Below are 22,606 nucleotides of genomic sequence, written 5' to 3' on the forward strand. Positions count from 1 at the left end.
GGAGGAAACCTTTGCTGTCCAGAAAGAACATCAGGACAAGACTAAAGTTTGCCAATGAACACCGAGGCAAAGACCAGCACTTCTGGAACAATGTGCTCTGGACAGATGAGTCAAAGGTAGAGCTATTTGGCCACAATACCAGAAGACATATTTGGCGAAAACCAAAGACAGCATTTGACCACAAGAATCTGATACCAACTGTAAAGCATGGTGGTGGAAATATTATGGTTTGGGGCAGCTTTGCTGCATCAGGGCCTGGGCAGCTCACCATCATAGAATCCACTATGAATTCTTCATTGTACCAGAGGGTGCTTGAGGATAATGTGAGGCCATCTGTCGGAAAGTTGAAGCTCAACCGAAGGTAGACCTTGCAACATGACAATGACCCTAAACATACCAGTAAATCCACCAAGGAATGGCTGAAAAGAAAGAAATGGAGGGTTCTGGAATGGCCAAGTAAAAGTCCGGATCTAAATCCCATCGAGATGTTGTGGTGGGATTTGAAACGAGATGTGCATGCAAGAAACCCCTCAAACATCGCACAGCTGAAAGAATTCTTCATGGAGGAGTGGGCAAAAATTTCTCCCAGTCGATGTCAGAGACTGGTAGACAGTTATAAGAAACGCCTACTTGAGGTTGTTTCTGCCAAAGGGGGAAATACCACGTATTAGAGCAAGGGTGTACTTACTTTTTCCACATGTGAAATTTGCATTTATGTTTATTTAAATTATACAATGGACGACAAAATGTAAATGTTTCATGATATTTGTTATATTATATCACCTTTATCGATCAATATTGTTGAAATGAAGATCAAATAGCTGTATGTTGAAATATGTTGAAAAAGTCAAAATTTTACATGGGGTGTACTTACTTTTTCACGTGACTGTATATATATCTATATTGCCTATGCATTTCCTGTTTGCATCAAATCTCACCATTAAACCTGTATTTGCTTTAATGTCTTACGTCCGCCACAGAAGTTGTACCGAGGTTGTTTTCAGCCCCTTTTGTTGATTTATATGTTGTCTGTGAGCAGGATATCTCAAAAAGTTGTGGACAGATTCGGACGGAATTTGGGCAGGTTGGGTGTGTGACAAGGAAGATTGATTCGATTTTGGTGAAGATCTGGATCTGGATACGAAAATTTTTAAATTCCTTAAGTGAATGTTCACCATTGAGAGATGGGACCAAAAACTATACATAGAATGATGTTTTAAAAAGTTGTGGACCAGCTATGACAAAACGAGGTGGATTAGTTGGTTTGGTGACGAGAACAAGCTGATTCGATTTTGGTTCAGATTTGGATCCAAATCCGGCCTATTAGTGGGATATAACAACAACAACAACAAAAACAGGCATTTTAAGGCCATTTCCCTGCTAGAGTGGGGGTTAGCCTTGCGGGTCCCATGACAATCTTCTCCAATTTGCCCTATTTTCTGCATCTCCTATTGTTAACCCCCTTGCCTGCATTTCTTCTTCCACCATGTTTAGCCAAGTCTTTCTCGGTCTTCCCCGTCCTCTACTTCCTTCTACATTCATTTCCATCACTCTTCTCAACCAGTCACTTTCATCCTTCCTCAACACATGACCAAACCATCTCAACCTGTTTCTCTTCACAGCTTCCATCACAGGCTTTATTCCCATCATCTTTCGCAATTCATCATTTGTCTTCCTCTCTCTCAACAACTGCCTTACAAATTTTTTTAATTTTTTTTTCTCAACGATACGCCGCACATCCACCGAAACATTCACATTTCCACCCTTTCCAGCCTTCGTTGCTGCTCTACATTCATTACCCATGTCTCCCTCCCATAAATCATAACACTTCTCACACATGCAGCATACACCTTTCCCTTCAGCTTCAATGACACTCCCCTCCTCATCAGCACACCACTCGGTTCCCGAAACTTCTTCCATGCACATCTCACTCGAGCAACCATTGCCGAGTCTGATCCACCTTCTCCATTCAGCATGTCTTCGAGGTAGCAAAATGTTTTCACACCTTCCAGCTTCATGCCGTCTCCAAGATCCAACTCAACATTTCCTCCAAGTGCAGCTCCCTCTGTGCACACCTTACATTTGAATGTAGCTGACACACTGGGTAATGACCCTCTCAGACCACTACATTTTTGATAAACCCACTCACCGCACATTGTACATTGAATGGAGTTCACTCCGACACCCTTCCTGCACACAGCACACGGCCACTTCCCAGTTCTTTCCACCTCACCACATGCTTTACCACTTGCCATCACCTTCGTCTTTCCGATATTCACCTTCAGACCTTTTGTCTCCATACATTCCTTCCACTTGTTCATCTTCTCCTTCAGTCCATCCATACTTTCCGCAATCAACACCAGATCATCTGTATACAACAACTCCCACGGTAAACCCTCCTTTACGTTCCGAGCCAGCACCTCCATCACAGCTACAAATAGTAGTGGACTTAGTACCGACCCCTGATGCACTCCCACCTTTACCTCAAACTCACCACTGTACCAGTCCTTCATCCTTACAGCTGTGCGCGCTCTCTCGTACATTGCCATCACTACTCTGATCAACCATTCTTCCACTCCTAACTTCCTCAATGCCCATGTCACTACTTTGCGTGGTACCTTATCAAATGCTTTCTCCAGATCAACAAACCCAAGAAACAACTTCTTCCTCTTCTCCGTGTACTTCTCCTGCAACTGCCTTACAATAAAAAGCGTGTGTTGTTCCTCTTCCTGGCATAAATCCAAACTGCATTTCGTAAATCTTCACTTTCTTCCTTATTCTCCTCTCCAACACTCTTTCTAATACCTTCATTCCATGCTCCAATAACTTTATCTCTCTATACGAGCCACAGTCCAGAGGGTCACCCTTCCACTTATATAGAGGGATGAGGGTACTCAGTTCCCAATCCACTGGAAGGCAGCCATCTTTCACCACTAGATTACAGATCTCTGTTATTGTCTTCACACCCCAACTTCCCGCTGCCTTCAACATATCTCCCACAACCGTCGGCCCTCCTGCTTTTCTAATCTTCATTGCTTTTATCGCTACCTCAACTTCCTTCTCAGTTATCTTCTCTGCCGGTCCTAAAAGTATGTTACTCTCGATGGTGCTGTCCCATTAATTCTCTGCATTCAACAGCATTTCCATATATCTCTTCCATCTTCCTTTAATCCCATCTGGCTCCACAACGATTAGTCCCACTTCATCCTTCAAGCAACTCACCACCATCACATCGCACCTCTCTTTCGCCATCTGCTTTACAATCCTGAATACCGCTCTCTGACCCTCTACCGAATCCAAGCGTTCTCCGAACATTTTCCACCATTCCTCCTGCACCTTTGCTACCTCTTTCTTTGCAGCCTTCTTGGCTGCCTTATAACTTTCATGTTCTCCCTTTTCTGCCCCCGTACCTTTCGCCTTCTGCCACTCCTTGAAGCTCTTCCTCTTCTCGTCAATCCTCTTTCCAACTTCATCATCCCACCACCATGTTTCCGAGTTCCTCGGTGGTCCTTTAGTCCATCCACATACCTCGCCCAACAGCTCCAACAGACTATCTTTCATTGACATCCAACCACTTTTAAGCTCTACCCCATCATCCTCTACCATACTCAGCCTCTCTTTTAATGCCTCCCTCACTGTCACCTCTTTCAACCTCCACCCCTTCATTCTCGGTTGGTACTTCACCTGCCGAGCTCTCCTCGCACCTTTCACCCTTGTGTCGCAGACAGCCAAGTGGTGCTGTGAAACAGCCTCCTCCGCCGGGATTGCCTTTGTGTCCCGGGGGTGCCCCCTATCTCACCTATGCACCATCAGGTAGTCAACGGTTGTCGTCGACCCACCTGACGTGTATGTAACAAGCTTATTATCCCCTTTCTGGAACTGAGTATTACAAATCAACAAATCAGCTCCATCAGCAAACTCCAAAATCCTTTCACCTTCTCCATTTCTCACACCATATCCGTAACCCCCATGAACTCCGTCAAAACCATCCATACTCCTTCCCACATGTCCATTTAGGTCTCCTCCTACCACAACAACTTCCTCATCTTTCATGTTTTCCATCAGCTTCTCTATCGCACACCAGAACGTGTCCCTCTCTTCATCGCTCCGACCGACCTGCGGAGCATATCCTGAGATGACGTTCACCAAGAGCTTTCCAATCATCATTTTCACCATCATCAACATTTCACTCACTCGAGTCACATTCACCACACTGTCTGCAAACTCCTCAGAAAACAGGACACCAACACCATGCACGCCTTCTGGGCACCCTTGCCACACAAACTTGTATTTCTGTCCCTGCCTACCCTTCACCATTCTCACACCACTTCCCTTCCATCTCGTCTCCTGCACACAACATATGTCCACTCTTTTTCTGACCAATACTTCCACCACTTCTCCTGATGTCCCTGTCATTGTCCCTACATTCCACGTCCCAAACCTCAGAAACCGATCTCCACGTGGGGCATCAGACGTTTCTTCGTCATAAATGGAGTGATTTCCACCCTTGCTTCGATCGGGTTCCCCACCTTGATTTTTGACGAGAAGGAGTGAGGTCCCCCACGGGGTATTTCGGGCTGTACCCTGCCCATATGTAATTGTAATTGTCATGGTTCCCTATTTGAGGCAATGTTTTTATGGCCAGATGCCCTTCCTGATGCCAACCCTTTTAGTCGCCTCTTACGATACGCAGGAACACAGTGTACCTATTCTGAACTATTAGTGGGATACAAAACATAAACTGTCAAGCCTTGCAGAGGTATGCGTTCTACTGAGTGCTGCTCTAGTGTGGGAGGGGGGGGGGGGGCGGGGGGAGTTTGGATTTTGCAAGTATTGTGCTCTGCATGACGTCGTCTTCTTTATTCCTTTATGCACAATTTCTAGGTTGGTACTGTGTTTAAGTCCTGATAGACATTAGTCTGTCTTCTCTCTGCATTAACAGTAAGCATTATCCCCAAGCTTTTTGAAAAGAATGGGTGATATTGTTATCGGCTCTGTCTGTCCATCACTCTATCTCCTCCGAAACTGTTGGGCAGAAATTCACCAAACTTGGTAGATGTCATTACCACATGGAAAAAAAGTGCAAGAGCAGTATTATTTTGGCTCTGCCCCTTGGGGCAGGGTTAAAAGGTCAAATACCAAAAAAATGCAATTACGGGCACATTTTAAAACATTTTTAATGAAACTTTGTATCAAACAATCAACATTGCGGTCGCATGAAATATTTAACGATTTTTTGGATTTGACCCCCAGTTCATGACCCAGTGGGTGGAGCCTTGTTATTACATAGGTCAAAACGGAGGGGAAAAAAAAGTTTAATCCAAAATGCAAGATTGGGCCATTGCTGGTGGCAATCTTTGCCATCTTTCAACTTTGCTTTATGTGGAAATGTGCGGATTTGTGATGGCATGCCATCAACTTCACCCTCGTTAGTTATTGTAGTATTTTTGGGCACAAACTCAGGAGGTAGTGCACCAACACACAGTGGATTCCTTTTTTATTTTTTTAAATACCATGAAATCTTCAACATCCACATACAAATGTTAGCAAACAGGACAACCAACCGAATCCAGACTAGACCGTTCAGAGGCGAGCTCCCTTTGAGTTATCCTGCTGTATTCTTTCCTTTTCAAGTCCACTTTGAAGTCTACTAAACTGGACTTCAATAGCTGGATGTATTTCTGAATCACTTGTTTCCTGCAACCACTTTGTTCCTCTTGGGCCTTTGCAGTAGAGATGCCGCACGCCTTGAAAACAGATTAAATGACTTTGAACGTTGCACCTTGCCTGCAGTCCAAAACTCGCTGCAAGACCGTCGATTGGCGCAAAGATTTGCGGCCATCAATTTATTGGCGCAAAGGTCGCTGGCCCCATTGGATTGGTGCAGTGATTGCTGGCCATCACTTAGCATTCCTTTTGGGCAAACGATTTTAAAGCCTCTGCTTTGTTCTTTGCACAGGAAAAAGGCTACAGGAGGGTTAGTTTGTTTGATTTTTTTTCTTTTTCTTTTATTTGATTTTTTTTAGGAGAGACTTGAATTTTCACTTCCTGTTGAAGTTGTTACATTTGTGGATAACTGGTTTGTAGCTCATGCCAAAGCAATATTATGTTTGATAAAACTTCGAAGTGTTTATTTATTCAAAATTAGATTTTATTTACTATACTTTACATCCGCCACCGAAGATGGATGTAGGTTATGTTTACAAGTCTATCTCTGTCTGTCTGTTTGTGAACAGGATATCTCAAAAGGTTGTGGACAGATTCGGACGAAACTTGGTGGACAGGTTGGGTGTGGGACAAGTAAGAATTGATTCAATTTTGGTGAAGATTCGAATCCGACTCAGAGATATTTTAAGTGATTCTTCACCATTGAGTGATAGGACTAAAACCGATATATAGCATGATATCTCAAGTTGTGGACAAACCCGGACTAAACTTTGTGGGCAGGTTGTGTTTGTATGTGAGACAAAGCTGAGTCGGTTCGATTTTGGTGATGGTCCGAATACGGATCCACATACGAGAATTTTTTTTTTTTTTTTCAAGTGATTCTTCGCCTTTCAGTGATATGGCCAAAAACGGTAAATACCATTATATTTCAAAAAATTGTGAACGGCTCATGACAAAACTAGGTGGTTGAGTTGGTTAGGAGACGAGAACAAGCCGATTAGATTTTGGTCCAGGTCCGAATCCAGATCCGGCCTATCAGTGGGATAGAAAACGTAAACATTTCAGCCTGGCGGAGGTATGATCTCTACCGACTGCCATTCTAGTTTCATAATGTGTTTGTTCAGTTTGTGAAATATGTTCAAAACTGATGTTTGTTGGGTTGTCGGCGACTAAACCGACACGCCTCACTGGCTTTGCCGGTGGGGAGAGTGACCATGGCACACTGCCATGCCTAAAAACAACACCTGACAAAGACAGGATGACCTTCCGAAGGGAGTTAATGGCCATCCAGTAAGGAGATGGTGTCTCCTAAAAATCACCCATCCGGATTGGACCAGTTCAAATCATATGAAAGAAAAAAATGGTATGTGCTGCTTCCTTGCTTGACGTTCATCATTTAAAAGGATAGAGCAATATTATGATGTAAAAAAGCGGCACCATTGTTATGATGTAACTGATACCTGGAGTATCCCGGAAAGTGACGGCAGTGACGGTACTTCCCCCAAGCTGAGTGGCTGTAAGTGTTTGTCTCATCAGTATGTCCTTGTGCGCATGTGCATGCATGTGTCATTGGTTGTCTCCATATGCGGGTTTCAGAATGTTAAACTGAGTCTTCCCAGTTCTCGATGTATCCACCTCAGGTTCAGTAACGGATCATGATGATTCATGGACCACTTTGTGAAGTTTTCTTGTTCTCAAAGGTTTGTTGTTAGGGTTCTTTTGAGGGTTGTCCCCAAGCTTCGGTCAGCTTCCAACTGCAGTTCGTTTGTCGTAATATTCCCAAAGATGGTTTTTAACATCTCTGTAAGGTTCTTTTTATCATTCCCATTGCTGAAATAATCACTGGTACAATTTTTGGCACTCTTCAGCTTTCAGGATCTTTTCACTTCATTTTTGAGGGCTTATTATTTGTCATTTTCTTGATTTGTTGGCGTGCGTGTGTGCGTGCCCGTGCGTGCGTGTGTGTGTATTTTGTGTGCCCGTTTCAGCTTCAGTACGAGCCTTAGACCATGTATCTACGATAAATCGATGAGTTGTGTGTGTGAGGCATGTTTTTTGTGTCTATTAATTACTTATGTCTATTAATTACTTACAATTGAAATCTACCATTTGACCCTTTAGACTGAGACCCCTTCAACCTTTGAAGACCCTTTAAGACCCCCAATACCCTCAAGACCCCAAAAGACCTCTGGCTCTAATTATTATTAGAGTTCCAACGCTTCCAGGCTGAGATGCCTATTGTTTTTGTTCAGACTTGCAGAAACGCCCAAGGCCATGAAGACCAATGAAAATTTGGTCCAAGGCCCCCCTAGTTTCAAAAAAAAAAAACTGTTTCCCCACCCGTAACGAGCATACTTTCTGGTAACAGACAAGTAGGCATAATGTTTAGGTTTCTGATTTGCTACTTCGAGCAGAGGTAAGCTACAGCACGTCATGCTGTTGGTATTTCTGAGGTTCTATAATACTGCACTTTGGAGCACCTGGCACTTTGCAGTGAGTATATTGTGGTTTTGATTTATTCCTTAAAGATGGCTCTTGTGCTTTGATCCTTATTCTGAGTTGTACTGGTATAGACCCATCTTATTCATAGGCTTTTGGAAGTCTGCACTCGTTCCTCCTTCTGGCAAAACAATTTTTTCATGTTATGCTTGTAGCCCCATTGTTCTGCAAAGCCCTCCATTTCGTTTCTGATTTTGCTTTTGCGTGCTGTAAGTTTCAAGGTATTTGTGCAACGTAATGTGCATTCATTCTCTTAAAATGCATATTGCTCTTTTTGGCCCTGATTTTGTCGCATACTTTGGGAATAACTGTGGCATTTGCAATCTGTGTTTATTGGTCCACCCATGCATTCCTCCCCCCCCCCCCCCCCCCCCCATTTCAGAACCCCAATGCAGCTGGAACGCATAGCACAGGAAGCCGGTGAAGGTGTACGACGGCCAAAGGAACCAGTGGCTACCCTGAAGCATTTGGGTAAAAAGACTAGACTTTGCTGCTATACTGCTTGGTCTTTGCGAAAGGTTTGTCCACAATTATTGATAGGTTTTTTTTGAGCTCAACAAGGTGTGACATGTTTGTAGATGCTCCAGGGCAGTCGAGCCGAGTCGGCACTAGCCACGCACGCAGAGATGTCGGCATGTCAGATTCTCCAAGCAGACACACACAGGTTGAGTGAACCTCTTTGTTTTCCCTCCCCCTCCTCCTCCTCTTTCCTTCCTTCCTTCTCTTTTTCTCCTCTTGTCATCGACTGATATCTATCTATAATTCCAGTAATCTCTGTGTGTTTGTTTGTACGTTTGTACGTTTGTTTGTTTGTCTGTGACCGCTGTTTCTCGACAACCACGGGTCCGATATACTTGAAACTTGCCAGGTATATTGCTGGGGACCCGAGGATGTGCCTTTTCAAGGTTTGAAATTAATCGGACAAGTACTTACCGAGCTATGGCGATTTAGCCGTTCGCCGTTCGCTTTGGCGTTGCGAATGGACCAAACCATTGCATGTAAATAGAGGGGGGGGGTTCTGTGGTCGTTGCGAATGGACCAAACCATTCATGTAAATAGAGGGGGGGGGGGTTCTGTGGTCGTTACTGCCACGTGGTTTCAAAGTTTTTTTTTGTTGTTGTTTGCACGCATGTTTTTTTGCACCCACGTACGGGCACGCCCTAGGATGTTTACACACACACACCCCTACACAAATTTTTTTTTTTTTTTTTTTTTGGCAAGGAACGGGCACCCACGTACGGGCACGTCCTAGCTTATATATAGTACGGGCATGCCCTAGTTCATAGCAATTCTACAAGAAGCACAACAAATAATGCAACCAAACAGGCACCCTTGATATCCCTTTTATTGCATACAAATGTTTCTCATTGTTGCACCAGTGAATAACATTATTGCAATTTTTCTTGGAGGGGGGGTGCGTGGGGTGTAGAAGTGTAACATCAGGTGAATGTCTGCTTCATTTGTGCTTCGTTCTTTGTACATTTTATGCGGCCTATCAATAAACCTCTTTGCTCGATTTAACCAATGATTACGCCAACATCTCATTGGGGCATGTATATAATACGATTACCTCTTTTATACAAATTACATGGTAATACAGTGTGGAATGCGATGGAAAATGTACATTAGGGTAGTAAATGGTGGAAAGCTAACTTGGCCTGTCTGGGTTGTGATTTATCAGACATATGAGGGCAGGCTACGTCACACATGTGTGCCATCAACCAGCCTCATCCCATGCATCATCTGGTGGTGTTTCCATCTTTGTATTAAGGGGGTTTCAATGGCGAATTAACTCCTTTGTAACTGAGAAAGCAGAAAAATGTTGGCATGTCCATATTTTCACTTGTATAGGGAGCCGATTCTTTCTATTCAAGCCCGTCAAGCAGCAACACCCTGTCGAGCACGGCGTCCAGCCGACACAGCGATGAGCGTTGGTTTGGCTCGGGAGATCACACGGATCCAGCTTCAGGGACGGCAGGCCCTGATTATCATACGAGTGGTGGTGTTGTGGTTGACCAAGGCACGGTTACAACTACTTCCACAGACAGCGGAATTGATCTCCCTCCAACGAGGGCAACAAATGGACGCTCCGACGGTGTGCACTCACGCGTTTCTCATCAGCACATTCGGGGCAAGTCGTGGACAGGTGGCAGCACGGGGCTTGGTTTCACATCTGATGTAGGAGATAAAGGCAACGGACCAAGGAGTGGAGATTTCTACTCTGTGGAAAGCAGGTGAGGGGTTATGAAAGCGTTTGGATTTCATGACTTCTATTTTGAATGCTGACATTGTCGGTGCAGGCATCAGACAGTTGTATGATGTAATGAGATTTATTGCTGATAAACTATAATGCAAAGCCCGACAGTCGGCAGATCATCTAATGGGGGCACCACTGCATTGCAGAGTGACTCTGTCCTCACCTCACAATCCCAGCAAGAGTTCCTCTTCTTCGGAGGACTCGCACTGCACATTGGTAGCTGGGCAGCAACCTTTGCATATTACCTCTACTACCATTGACGGTCAGAACGTTTCTTCATCTCACAAACGGATCCAAGGACCAAGCAACACTGAAACAATTAGGTACATGGTCAAGTGACGTCACTTTTATTATTTTGCTATTTATTATATATGAAGGTATAATCAGTGATCGTTAGTCATAAGAAGTGGCCATGTGACCCAATCATATCTGTGTTGTCAGAATTATTTGTTTAACAAATGTACAATTTTATCTGAATTAATGATAATAATAATAATAATGTTTTTTTTTTTTTTTTTTTTTTTTTTTTTTTTTTTGTATACAATATCGAGGCTCGTGAAAGAGCGAACATTAATCACACAGAAAGACAAACCGACACATAAAACATATAACATAGGGAGCGGTAGACAAGATGGGGAGAGAGGGGGAAGGACACAAACACAACATTTGAGAGCAGGGACCGAGAGACATGGAGACATCGAGAGATCTGAGAGAGGGCGAGGGCTTTGGGGGGGGGGGGGGGCGTGGGAAGGGGGCAGTGGGAGAGGTATAAAACATATGGACACTGCCAGGACTTCCAGGAAAGAAGTTGGAATTTCAAACAAGGTGGATCTGGGGTGAATTAGCGGGGGTAGAAAAGATCAAGGTTTTGGATGGGGGAAGATAAGAGATGGTGGTGAACAGCTGTTTTAAAGACCTGGAGGGAGGAGTGGGATTGAAGGGAGTGAGGGAGTTTGTTCCAGAGGCGGGAGAAAAGAGGAATGAAAGAGTGAAGGTGAGCGGAGAGCCGAGATTTCGGCAGTTTAACCATCAGAGGGTTGCTGGCAGATCTTGTGCGACCTGTAGGAATATTTGGGGGACAGAGCACAGAGAGAGCTGGGGGTGCAAGGCCGGAGAGGAGTCGGTAGAAGACAGAAAGACCACCTACCTGCCTGCGGTGAGTGAGTGAAAGGCCCTCAGAGATAGCTTCATCGCGGGAGATTCCAATAATTCTGAAAGCTTTGGTTTCAACAGCGTGAAGCCGAGCTAGGTGTGAGGCAGGAGCACCGGCCCATAGGGGAGAACAGTATTCCATTGAGCTGCGGATGAAAGCCTTGTATGTGGTGAGGAGCTCAGGTGTGCCGAGGAAGGACTTCGCACGACGGAGGATGCCCAGTCGGCGACTGGCTTTGGAGGCCAGCTTGGAAATGTGGTTTTCCCAAGAAAGATCATGGCAGATAGTGAGACCCAAAATCTTGAGCGACAGAACTTCTTGGAGAGGATTGTTGAGAAAGTAGATGGGAGGGTTGTCCAGTCGATCTTTTCGGAGAGACATAGTAAGAGTGTGAGATTTGTCAGGATTGAAAGACATGTTCCACTTGTTTGACCAGTCTGTGATTTTGTCCAGGTCTTCAGAGAGTGAGGAGGCAGCAGACTGCCGATCTGAGGGAAGAGGAATGGAGCGGCAGAGAGTGGAGTCATCAGCAAAGAGATAGAGAGGATTTTCGAGAGAGTCAGAGAGATCATTGATGAAGACCAGAAAAAGCACGGGGCCCAGAACACTGCCTTGGGGAACTCCAGCCTGAACAGGAAGAGGAGATGAGAGAAACCCATTCAGGGCCACACGTTGACGACGACTAGAGAGGAAGTCCGCCAGCCATGCGTGGAGATTTCCATGGATACCAAAGGAGGAGAGTTTGGTGAGCAGAGCGGGGTGCCAGACCGTGTCGAAGGCACGTGATATGTCGAGGGAGACAGCTCTAATTTCCTGTTTGGCATTGAGGACCTCCATCCATTGTTGAGACAGCAGAAGCAGCATGTCCAGAGTAGAGTGACCTGGTCTGAAACCAAATTGATGATCAGAGATCAAGCCATTGGAGAAGAGGAAAGATTTCATATCAGAAGCAATGATGGATTCCATGACTTTGCTGATAATTGGGAGAAGGCTGATTGGTCTGTAGTTGCTAGGATCTGTTTTTGCACCTTTTTTGTGCAAAGCGGTGATGTTGGCTGATTTCCAAGCAGATGGCAGTTGACCTTGAGCAAAAGAGAGGGTGAAGAGAACAGCGAGAGGGTGAGATAGAGCAGCAGAGCAGGATTTTAGGACCCGTGGGCTGATGCCGTCGGGTCCAGTTGCAGAATCAGAGTCGAGGGTTGACAGAAACTTTTCCACCTTGTCAGGAGGAAAGGACACGGAGTCCAGGAGCAGCAGGGTACGACTGGGTATGGTGGGTACAGAGAGGGATGGGTTTGGGACACAAGATTTAGAGGCAAACACAGAGTTGAGGCATTCAGCTTTTTCACGTGCGGAGTCAGCTGTATAGCCGTTTGAGGTAAGGGAGGGGATGGAGGGGGAACAAACACCAGAAACGGATTTGACCAGACGCCACCAGGATTTGGAAGAGGGAGACAGATAAGAGAGTTCGGTCTTGAGAACGGAGAAATATTGTTTCCTGGCTCTCCTGAGGGTGGACACACACTTGTTTCGGGCTTTGTGAAAGGAAATGAGATTTCCTTCCGTTGGATTTGCTTTCCAGGAGACGAAGGCAAGTTGTTTCTGGGCAACAGCCTCACCACAAGATTCCGTGTACCATGGACGGGAGGAAGGGTATGACAACTGAAGACGAGATGGGATAAATCTGTGCATGAGAGAGAGCAATTTACTTTGGAAGAATTCCCAGGATGAGTTGATGTCAGAGGTGGTAGAGATGGGAGACCAGTCCAGATGATTGATGGCTGCTTGAAGACCGTGCCAACTGCCAGTTGGCCTGAGTGAAATGCCAGACTCGTCGACGCTGAGCAGGCTCCCTGAGGATGGTCAGAGAGATGTCCACTTTAACAAGGACATGATCAGATGATCCGATCGGAGCAGAAGAAGAGCAGCAGACATTTTCAGGGAAGTTAGTCATAACCAAGTCCAGAAGAGAAGATGTTCCGTTGACTGAGATCCGGGTCGGGAAATTGACAGATTGTGTCAGTCCCAGTGAGTCGCAGAAGTCCTTTGCTGAGGAGCCATGGCTGGTGAGAGAGGTACCCACACCCAGCCAACTGGCATGATGACAGTTGAAATCACCACATATGAGGAAGAGAGAGTTGGGATGAGTAGATAGAAGTTGGTCCATATCATCAGACAGCGAGATGTAGATGGAGTCATCACTGTTTGGTGGACGGTACAACACACATATGAACAAGAGGTGGGAGCGAAGGGGAAGCCGTAGCCAGAGGTATTCCTGGGGGTGAGGTGGAGAGAGTGCAGTGCAGGGCGAGTGAGGAAGAGAGTTTTTGATAAAGATAGCAACCCCGCCTCCAGGACGAGGCTCAGGTCTATCATACCGGAGGAGGGAGTAGCCCAGGAGAGATACTATGGAATCAGAGACATCATAAAGGAGGAAAGTTTCTGTTAAGCAGATCACGTCTGGTTTGACAGAAGCAACCTGTATGGAGAGATCAGTTAAGTTTGAACGAAGGCCCCGGATGTTTGAGGTCCATACCGTTAATGAAGAGGAAGGGGGAGCATCAGATACAGAACAGGGGGGAGGAGGGGTAGGGTAAGATGTGGAAGAGGTGGAAGAGATAGGGAGAGCTGTTGAAGGTGTGTCAGAGATTTCAGAATAGCTCGGAGAAAGGGAAGGATGGGGCGGACAAAAGGTTTGATGGTGATTGGGTGAGCCACAATGAGGTGTTATTTGAGGAGGGGGAAGAGCGAGGCAGAAGGTTGGGGGAGATGGAGGTGAGAGTTTGAAGGGGGAAGAAGCGGGGAGGACGCTTTGAGGAGGGGGAGTGAGCGGGGGGAAATTGAGAAGCAATGAGGGTGGGGAGATTTGAAGGGGAGGGGTGAGGGGGGAGTTTGGGAGGGAAGGGACAAGGGGAGGGATTTGAAAGGGATGGGATATGGGGGAGATTTGGAGGGGAGGGGTGAGGCAGGAGTCTAGGAGGGGAGGGGCGAGGGGGCGTCTTGGCGGGGAGGGGTGAGGGAGTAGTTTAGGAGGGAGGGGGCAAGGGGGGAGATTTGAAAGGGATGGGTGATGGGGAAGATTTGGAGGGGAGGGGTGATGGGTAAGATTTGGAGGGGAGGGGTTATGGGGAAGATTTGGAGGGGAGGGGTGAGATTGGATTTTTGAAAGTGTACGATTTATGGGAAACGAACATTTATTGCAAAATGAGTTTCTTGTGACCTTCGAGTTAAAAATACGTTTAAGGACGCTGGATGGAGGATGGAGTGCAGGAGAGTTTAGGGAATGTAGAACAAAGGCACTATAGGAGATGGATATTTTTTTTGGGATGAATTGATTTGGTGAGCAAGTCGAAAGCAGCCTTTTAAAGAAGAAGAAGAAAAAGGTGTTATAAAATATGACGGAATACATAACTTGAGGGGAAAGTGTAAACATTGAAGGTTAATGAGTGAAAACTATCTGGGGAAATGGGGGAGAAACACGTGGTCGAAGAACGAACGAACGAATAAGAATGAATAAACGAATGAGAACAGAGAAGGAAATTTTTTTTTTTTGTTTGTTTTTTTTTTTTTTTTTTTTGAGTTGAGATTTACACAAGGAAGTAGGCTATGGGTGAAAAGCCTGGGAATACAGAGAACGAAAGTTATTGGATCACAAACGACGGACCACTGAGAGAAAAACAAAGCCTCAAGGTTGTACAGTGCACACATGTTGGGTTTATAACCAATTATTAATGTTCTAAAGCCAAAAAAACAGTTGCTAATCTTGAGTAATCTGTTATTTTGTTGTTGTTTTTGTACATAGCTAGTCAGAAAAACTCTTTGAGGTGAATTATAATTTTTGAGAGCCAAGAAAAAAATACCCTGTTTCTTCACCTTCATCCATTTTCAACTATTCAAATCATATCATTGGATTCGAACTTTCTGCACCCAGTCAGTTTTCATCAACGAGAACTGATAGAAGTTGGAATAACAGTGATGCAGTAATAATTCAAAGCCACCTTTTGGGGGTAGTTGTTGGGTCATTGCTTAAACTCCATGTAATTTGGAATGTTCCATCTTGAAATTAATACATCAGTTGAAAGGGAATATTCTCTTTCTTGATGATTTGATGGTTCTTCTCCTTTAATTAATACATCAGTTGAAAGGGAATATTCTCTTTCTTGATGATTTGATGTTTCTTCTCCTTTTTTTTGAGAAAACACTCACATAACTGTACTGCTAGATCTCTGCCAAAGAGCATTTCTGGAATTCGTATTGGCAGAAAGGCAATAATGTTGTCCACTTTGTTTGTTAGAATGTCGAGCAGTGATGGTGGCAGCAGCAGCAGTGGGCTGGGCCAGACGCGCCTCCGGGCTTCGGTGCGTGACCTGCGGTCTCCAAAGAAATCTCAGCTAAATTCGAGCATGGTAGAAGATCTGATGAAACTGATTACTCCTGACAGCCCAGAACCTTACCCATTGGCAAATGACAATCGGGAACGCAGGGTATGTATTTGCATGTATGTGTACCTATGGGTTTGTTGTATCGTACAATACTTGTTTCCTTGGGTTGCGAACCTCAGTGTTCTTCACAAAGGTGAATCTTCTCACGAGTGTCTTTGATGCAACGTTGTTGTACCTTCCACTTTGAAATGCTTTGCATGCAGTAATGGAATGTTTGGCCAGTCACTGCAATATTAGAACCATACTAAGGGTGGATACATGCAGCCTGAATGACTTAAGACTGAATGAAAAGCTTTGGTGTCTTTCAAAGAAGAGAAAAGGCAATAGGAAGTTGTAGAAACCTCTCTGAGCTCCCTTTCTCCCCCTCCTATCCCACTTCTCCCCTCAACTCTATTTTGCAGTGACATCAGAATTTCCTTTTGCAAAGCCAGCATGGTGTATGTTACAAATGTCGAGGTTTTTTGGAAATCCCTTTTTTGCACATGATGGTGGTGCTGATATGTGGAATTATTGTGAACTTGTAAATGAAAGAAATGTAACAATGGGACTATACGAGTGATGATTTTTATGTCCGTGATAGGTTTTCGTTACTGCGATAACTTAAGAACAGCTGAAGCGATCTTAGACAAACTTGGTACAAGTATGTACAGACTTGGCATTTAATATGGAATATTTTTTTTGTGGGGGTGAACTTACTTTTCAAGATGACTTAGAACCAAAAGTTCATTGGAATTATGTTGAAATTATTCTAGATTTTGTTAATGTGACCTTTAAAAGAAAAAAAACCACATTTGACATTTCGAAGCAAATAAATTGATCCTTGAAAGTGATGTAAACTGATATCGAACTCAATTCACGGACAGTACTGTGTTAAACTTCTGTACGTTTTCCAGAAGTATCTCTTTATTTTGCACATTAGCCAAAAAAAAATTCAACAAAAACAAAAGCTAAATTATGACTGGGATTACGGACAGTAAAATTACAGTTCAGTACTTCGTGTAACCCCCACGAGCATTCAGGAGAGCACGTACACGTCGAGGCATGCTGTTCACGAGATTTGCCAAGGTTTGGACAGGAATCGCTTGCCATGCAGTGACAATAGTCTGCTGCAATTCACGCACAGAGGTAGGCTGCTGGTCCAAGTTGTCGATTTGACGCGTTAATTCTGCCCACAAGTTCTCTATCGGATTCATATCCGGGGACATGGCAGGCCACTCCATATGCTCTACACCACGGTCAGCAAGAAAGTGTTGGATCATGCGAGCACGATGAGGCCGTGCATTGTCATCTTGGAAGACAAAGTTTCCTCGAAAGGCTGCACAAGCAAATGGAAGCAATGTTTCTTCCAGAATGACCCTGTACTTGAACTGGTTCAGGTTTCCATTCAGAACAACCAGGTCAGTTTTGCCCCCTGCATGAAAAGCAGCCCAAACGGTCACCCCACCACCTCCAGCTTGGACTCGTGGCACTATACAATCTTCGTTGTGGGCTTCATGCACTTGTCTGCGCACTCGGACGCGGCCATCTTGACGATAGACCAGAAATCTAGACTCGTCACTGAAGGTCGCGTGATTCCAGTGTCCTGGCTGCCATTGACGGTGCTCTCTGGCCCACTGCAATCGGCGCTGGCTGTGTTGTCTGGTAAGGCGTGGCTTTCTCAGGGGACGCCTGGCACGATAACTTGCTTGAACCAGTCGTTGGTTGACTAGCCTTCTGGATACAGGCACATTTGTCAGTTGCTGCCACTCAGCCCTAAGCCGATTAGCTGACTTGGTACGGCCATTGCAGACTAACCGGTGCAGCTGGCGATCATCTCTCCTTGTGGTTCTGCGTGGACTTCCTGACCTCGGTATTGGAGTAGGGACACCCCTCTGAGCATTTCGTTTCAGGATCTTTGACACCTGACCTTGAGTGATGCCATACTGCCGAGCAATAGCACGCTGTTTCATGCCAGAATTTCGTAAAGCCACCACTCCATGACAAACAGCATTGTCAAGTTGACGGACCATCTCCAGAGGAAGCGGCAATAACTTTTGTAGACATGCAGCAGTTGTTTTCCACGAATACAGAACGCAACAACCCTTATATACCCGATTGTGAAGCCAATCGTCAAATGTACCTGTCCTTACATTTTGTCACGCCACCTTTGATATAATCCTGTTATTGACTTCTTGCTGCGAAAGACAATCAGTGGCATGGTTCTTTCAGCAAAGACATCACAGAAGGGTAAAAGAAACTCACCAGATTGATATACTGAGTTCAGAAAGTAAACCCAAGTCAAGGAAAAAAAAATATTCCATATAAATGCCAAGTCTGTATAATGATGCTAAAATGAACTGATTCTATTTTGGCATCAAGAGTTCGTCAGGTAAAAATGTGATGCTTGAGAACAGATGAAGGGATTTAAATCAAACTTGGTACAAGTATGTATAATGATGTAATAATATGGGCGGAGGCATGTCGGTCGACGTTGAAGAGTGCCATTCTATTTTATTTTTGCCTCCCATGTGTTTGTTTGAATACGTTTGTTTGTTATTGGAAATGACAACTGCATATTGTTATGGGTCATGGCATATGCACTTGTCCATGATTACTCCCAAGTTATTCTTCTCTGTTCCACATCTGTCCTTAAAAAAAAAAAAAGAAGCTCTGCTGCAGCTGACATGAAAGGAAAGATGTTGGGTATTCTTTAAAAAAAAGAAAAAAAGATTTTTTAAATCTATATGATAACAGGCCAGGTTACTGATCAATGTCAAGCAGGGTGCTATTTGACCTTGGGGGTGGAGGGAGTGGAGGCATGGGAGGGGATTTCCCTGGCATTTCTTTTTTTTATCCCTGGCATTGCACTTAAAATTTCCATCCCCGAGTGGGATGGCAATTGCAAGTGCAATGCCAGGGATAACAATAGCCAAAGGAAAAAAAATCAAAAAAATCAGAAATAACAAAAAAGAAAAAAAAACAAGTGTCAATTTTATCCCACCCACTCCCCCCCACCTCCTACTGGAAATTTTTACAAATCGCACCCTGATGTCAGTCTTCAAATGTTGCCACTCTGGTCCTACAAATGTCAGGCCCCCCTCCCACTCGGGTCCGCTAAATCTCAGGCCTCTCCTCCCCCCTTCCCACTCGGGTCCGCCAAATCTCAGGGCCCCCCTTCCACTCGGGTCTGCCAAATCTCAGGGCCCCCCTTCCACTCGGGTCTGCCAAATCTCAGCCCCTCCATATCTCAGCCCCTCCATCCCGTGTGTGTGTGTGTGTGTGTGCGTGTGCGTGCGCGCGCGCTTGTTATCTCCATATGTGGGTTTCAGAAGGTGGAATGGAGTCCTGATTGTTTTGGCAAATTGGCAACGGTTGCTGGAGTGAGATGTGCATGGAAGAGGTTTCGGGAACTGAGTGGCATGCTGATGAGGAGGGGAGTGTCGTTGAAGCTGAAGGGAAAGGTGTATGCTGCATGTGTGAGAAGTGTTATGATTTATGGGAGCGAGACATGGGTCATGAATGTAGAGCAGCAACGAAGGCTGGAAAGGGTGGAAATGCGAATGGTTCGGTGGATGTGTGGAGTATCGTTGAGAGAGAGGAAGACAAATGATGAATTGTGAAAAATGATGGGAATTAGAGCCTGTGATTGATACTGTGAAGAGAAACAGGTTGAGATGGTTTGGTCATGTGTTGAGGAAGGATGAAACTGACTGGTTGAGAAGAGTGATGGAAATGAATGTAAAAGGAAGTGGAGGACGGGGAAGACCGAGAAAGACTTGGCTAAAAATGGTGGAAGAAGAAATGCGGGCAAGGGGGTTAACAAGGAGAGATGCAGAAAATAGGGCAAAATGGAGAAGATTGCCATGGGGACCGCAAGGCTAACCCGCTCTGGCAGGGAAAATGGCCTTAAAATGCATGTTGTTGTTGTGTTGTTGGTGCTCCAAAAATCATTGGTACAATTTTAACACTCTTCAGCTTTCGGGATATTTTCACTTCATTTTTGAGGACTTGGTATTTGTTCATTTTCTGATTTCTGCATTGTTTCGGCCAAAATCGCTGGGGGACTGACACCTCAATTAGCAATGCCTTCTTTTATTTTTTTGTACCTCAGCACTATGTGTGCAAGTGTGTGCACGTTTGTGCATTGCAAAGGTCATCGGATTCAGACCAGTGTCCTGATCCCAATCCTGATGCCAATATAACGGGGCCTGAGATGGACCCAAAGTCAATGTTCCAATTGTTCCACCCAGACGATCAACAATTAAGTGACGAATTGTCCTCACAGACCATTGGCCATGAAAGCCTAACATATCTTTTCTCCAGTTTCCGACGTACAGAAACTCTCACGCGATCTGTCACCTGTGGTAATGGCCTCATTTAACGAGGATTGGGACCAAGCGTGAACCCTGGGGAAACATAACGGGATTTTACACCCCTCCGAATGAGGTTTGCTCCAAATCTCCAACAGCCGCGAGTTTAACTCACGCCGTGGTTAAAATGCCAGATCCCGAACCATGCACCATGCCGACATGCCAGTGGTGAAAAACAGGTTTATTAATAAATGGAAAGAAGCACAGAAGGATAGGGGAGAACAAGGGAAGGCACATGTATCACATGCATTATTCTGTATACTTTATACATCACTGAGATTGACAGGGTGAGATCACAAGACACAGGAAGAAACCTAGTCCCCACTCAATACCTGCGTGGGGTTGCTATTGCCTGGGGTGGTGGAAAGCAAAATGGCGATTGTTGGGGATTGGACAGCTGGTTATATATGATCCACTCGAATGAAACAGTGAGATTATGGAGGGAATTATTTAAACAAAGGCTCATTGAGGGGGTAACTGAAGGAAGCTTGTCGACACATTACGTGCTTTGTCGTCTTCACACAAAAACCACACACACACCAATGCTAAACGATTAACGATTATATATATCATTTTGTTTGATTTTTTCTTTTTTTGCCGAGAAATGGAACATTTTACCACATCCTGGTAAAAGATGTAGCAGGTACAGAGGCCATTTTACAGACAAGTACATCCTTAGCTTAACTCCCCAAACCTCTGACAAAATATATATCTCCCTTTTGGTGGAGCAACAACAACAACAACAACAACAACAACAACATGCATTTTAAGGCCATTTTCCCTGCTAAGAGCGGGGGTTAGCCGGAGAAAGTAAAGGAGAAAGTAACTCCTTTTGGTGGAGAAAGTAACTAATTGTGGGATCTGATTATTGTGCGAGTGGTTATTGACTTTTCCTTCTCAAGTGGCCAGTCACATTCGATTTGTGCTGCTGCTCACTTTTGCTAACCGTACCTCTCCAGCATGGCAGATAATCCAAACATCCCATAACATCCCATAACATTAGTTGAGGGAGATGTTCGTCCTGCAGTGGACTGAAATTGGCTACTTTACAGTTTATATTGACAGTGCCCACTCAGGCAGCTGTGGATTTAATGGATGTCTTGCTCCAGTTTTACTGAACTGGCGAATGTCATGACCTCCATTATAACAATGTGGATGCTACATGAAACAACAGCATATGTACATGGCTCTGGGATACATTGATCACAGACTGCCTCCTCATTTTGTTTTGACAGTTGTTTATTTGCTCCTAATATTTGGAAATGTAAGTCGCTGGGGATGGGTAAGAATAATGACAACAGGGACTATCTACTAATGCAAGGGGCAATTTTGCAGTGTGCCACACAGGGGATGGATCTGGCCTGGTGATAGATACAGGGAGCATGGAGACATGACGGCAGGCAGCTATAGGTAAAACTAACAGGGTTTTACGTTGCACTTGTAGGGGGATAAATTATAAATTGAAAGAGGTCGTTTTAACACTGTACAGGAATTTAGTGAGGCCTCATCTAGAATATTGTGTGCAGTTTTGGTCACCACATCTGAGGAAAGACAGCAACCTTTGAGAGGGTTCAACGGAGGGATCACTAGATTGATTCCGGGGTTAGCTAGACTAAGCCACGACAATTGGAATCTCCTGCGATGAAGTTAACTCCGAGGGCCTTTCACTCACTCACCGCAGGCAGGTTGGTGGTCTTTCTGTCTTCTACCGACTCCTCTCCGGCCTTGCTCCCCCAGCTCTCTCTGGGCTCTGTCCCCCAAATATTCCTCCAGGTCACACAAGATCTGCCAGCAACCCTCTTATGGTTAAACTGCCAAAATCTCGGCTCTCTGCTCACCTTCACTCCTTCATTCCCCTTTTCTCCCGCCTCTGGAACAAACTCCCACACTCCCTTCAATCCCACTCCTCACTCCAGGTCTTTAAAACAACTGTTCACCACCATCTCTTATCTTCCCCCATCCAAAACCTTGATCTTTTCTACCCCCGCTAATTTCACCCCAGATCCACTTTTTGGAAATTCCAACTTCTTTCCTGGAAGTCCTTGCAGTGTTCATGTTTTATACCTCTCCCACCTCCCCCAAAGCCCTCGCCCTCCCACATTTCTCCCGTTGTCCCTGCTCTCAAATGTTGTGTTTGTGTCCTTCCCCCTCTCTCCCCATCTTGTCTGCCGCTCCCCTTATTTTTTGTGTTTTGTGTGTCGGTTTGACTTTTTGTGTGATTAATGTTAGCTCTTTCACG

The 22,606-nt window shown here is 44.9% G+C and overlaps 1 protein-coding gene across 3 annotated transcripts in view; it reads left to right on the forward strand.

Annotated features, from left to right (window-relative positions):
• The window catches only part of LOC137438266 (signal-induced proliferation-associated 1-like protein 2), a 254,665-nt gene that overhangs the window by 206,107 nt on the left and 25,952 nt on the right, over positions 1-22,606 (forward strand). For all 3 annotated transcript variants that reach the window (XM_068133386.2, XM_078766828.1, XM_078766837.1), the window contains 5 exons: positions 8,549-8,637; positions 8,745-8,830; positions 10,018-10,400; positions 10,570-10,746; positions 15,871-16,060. In XM_068133386.2, the coding sequence (XP_067989487.2) occupies positions 8,549-8,637; positions 8,745-8,830; positions 10,018-10,400; positions 10,570-10,746; positions 15,871-16,060 (925 nt within the window). The remainder of the gene's footprint in view (positions 1-8,548; positions 8,638-8,744; positions 8,831-10,017; positions 10,401-10,569; positions 10,747-15,870; positions 16,061-22,606) is intronic.

Source organism: Myxine glutinosa, chromosome 1, assembly GCF_964187855.1.
Source record: "Myxine glutinosa chromosome 1, kmMyxGlut1.1, whole genome shotgun sequence".
In the NCBI taxonomy this organism is placed as follows: Eukaryota; Metazoa; Chordata; class Myxini; order Myxiniformes; family Myxinidae; genus Myxine; species Myxine glutinosa.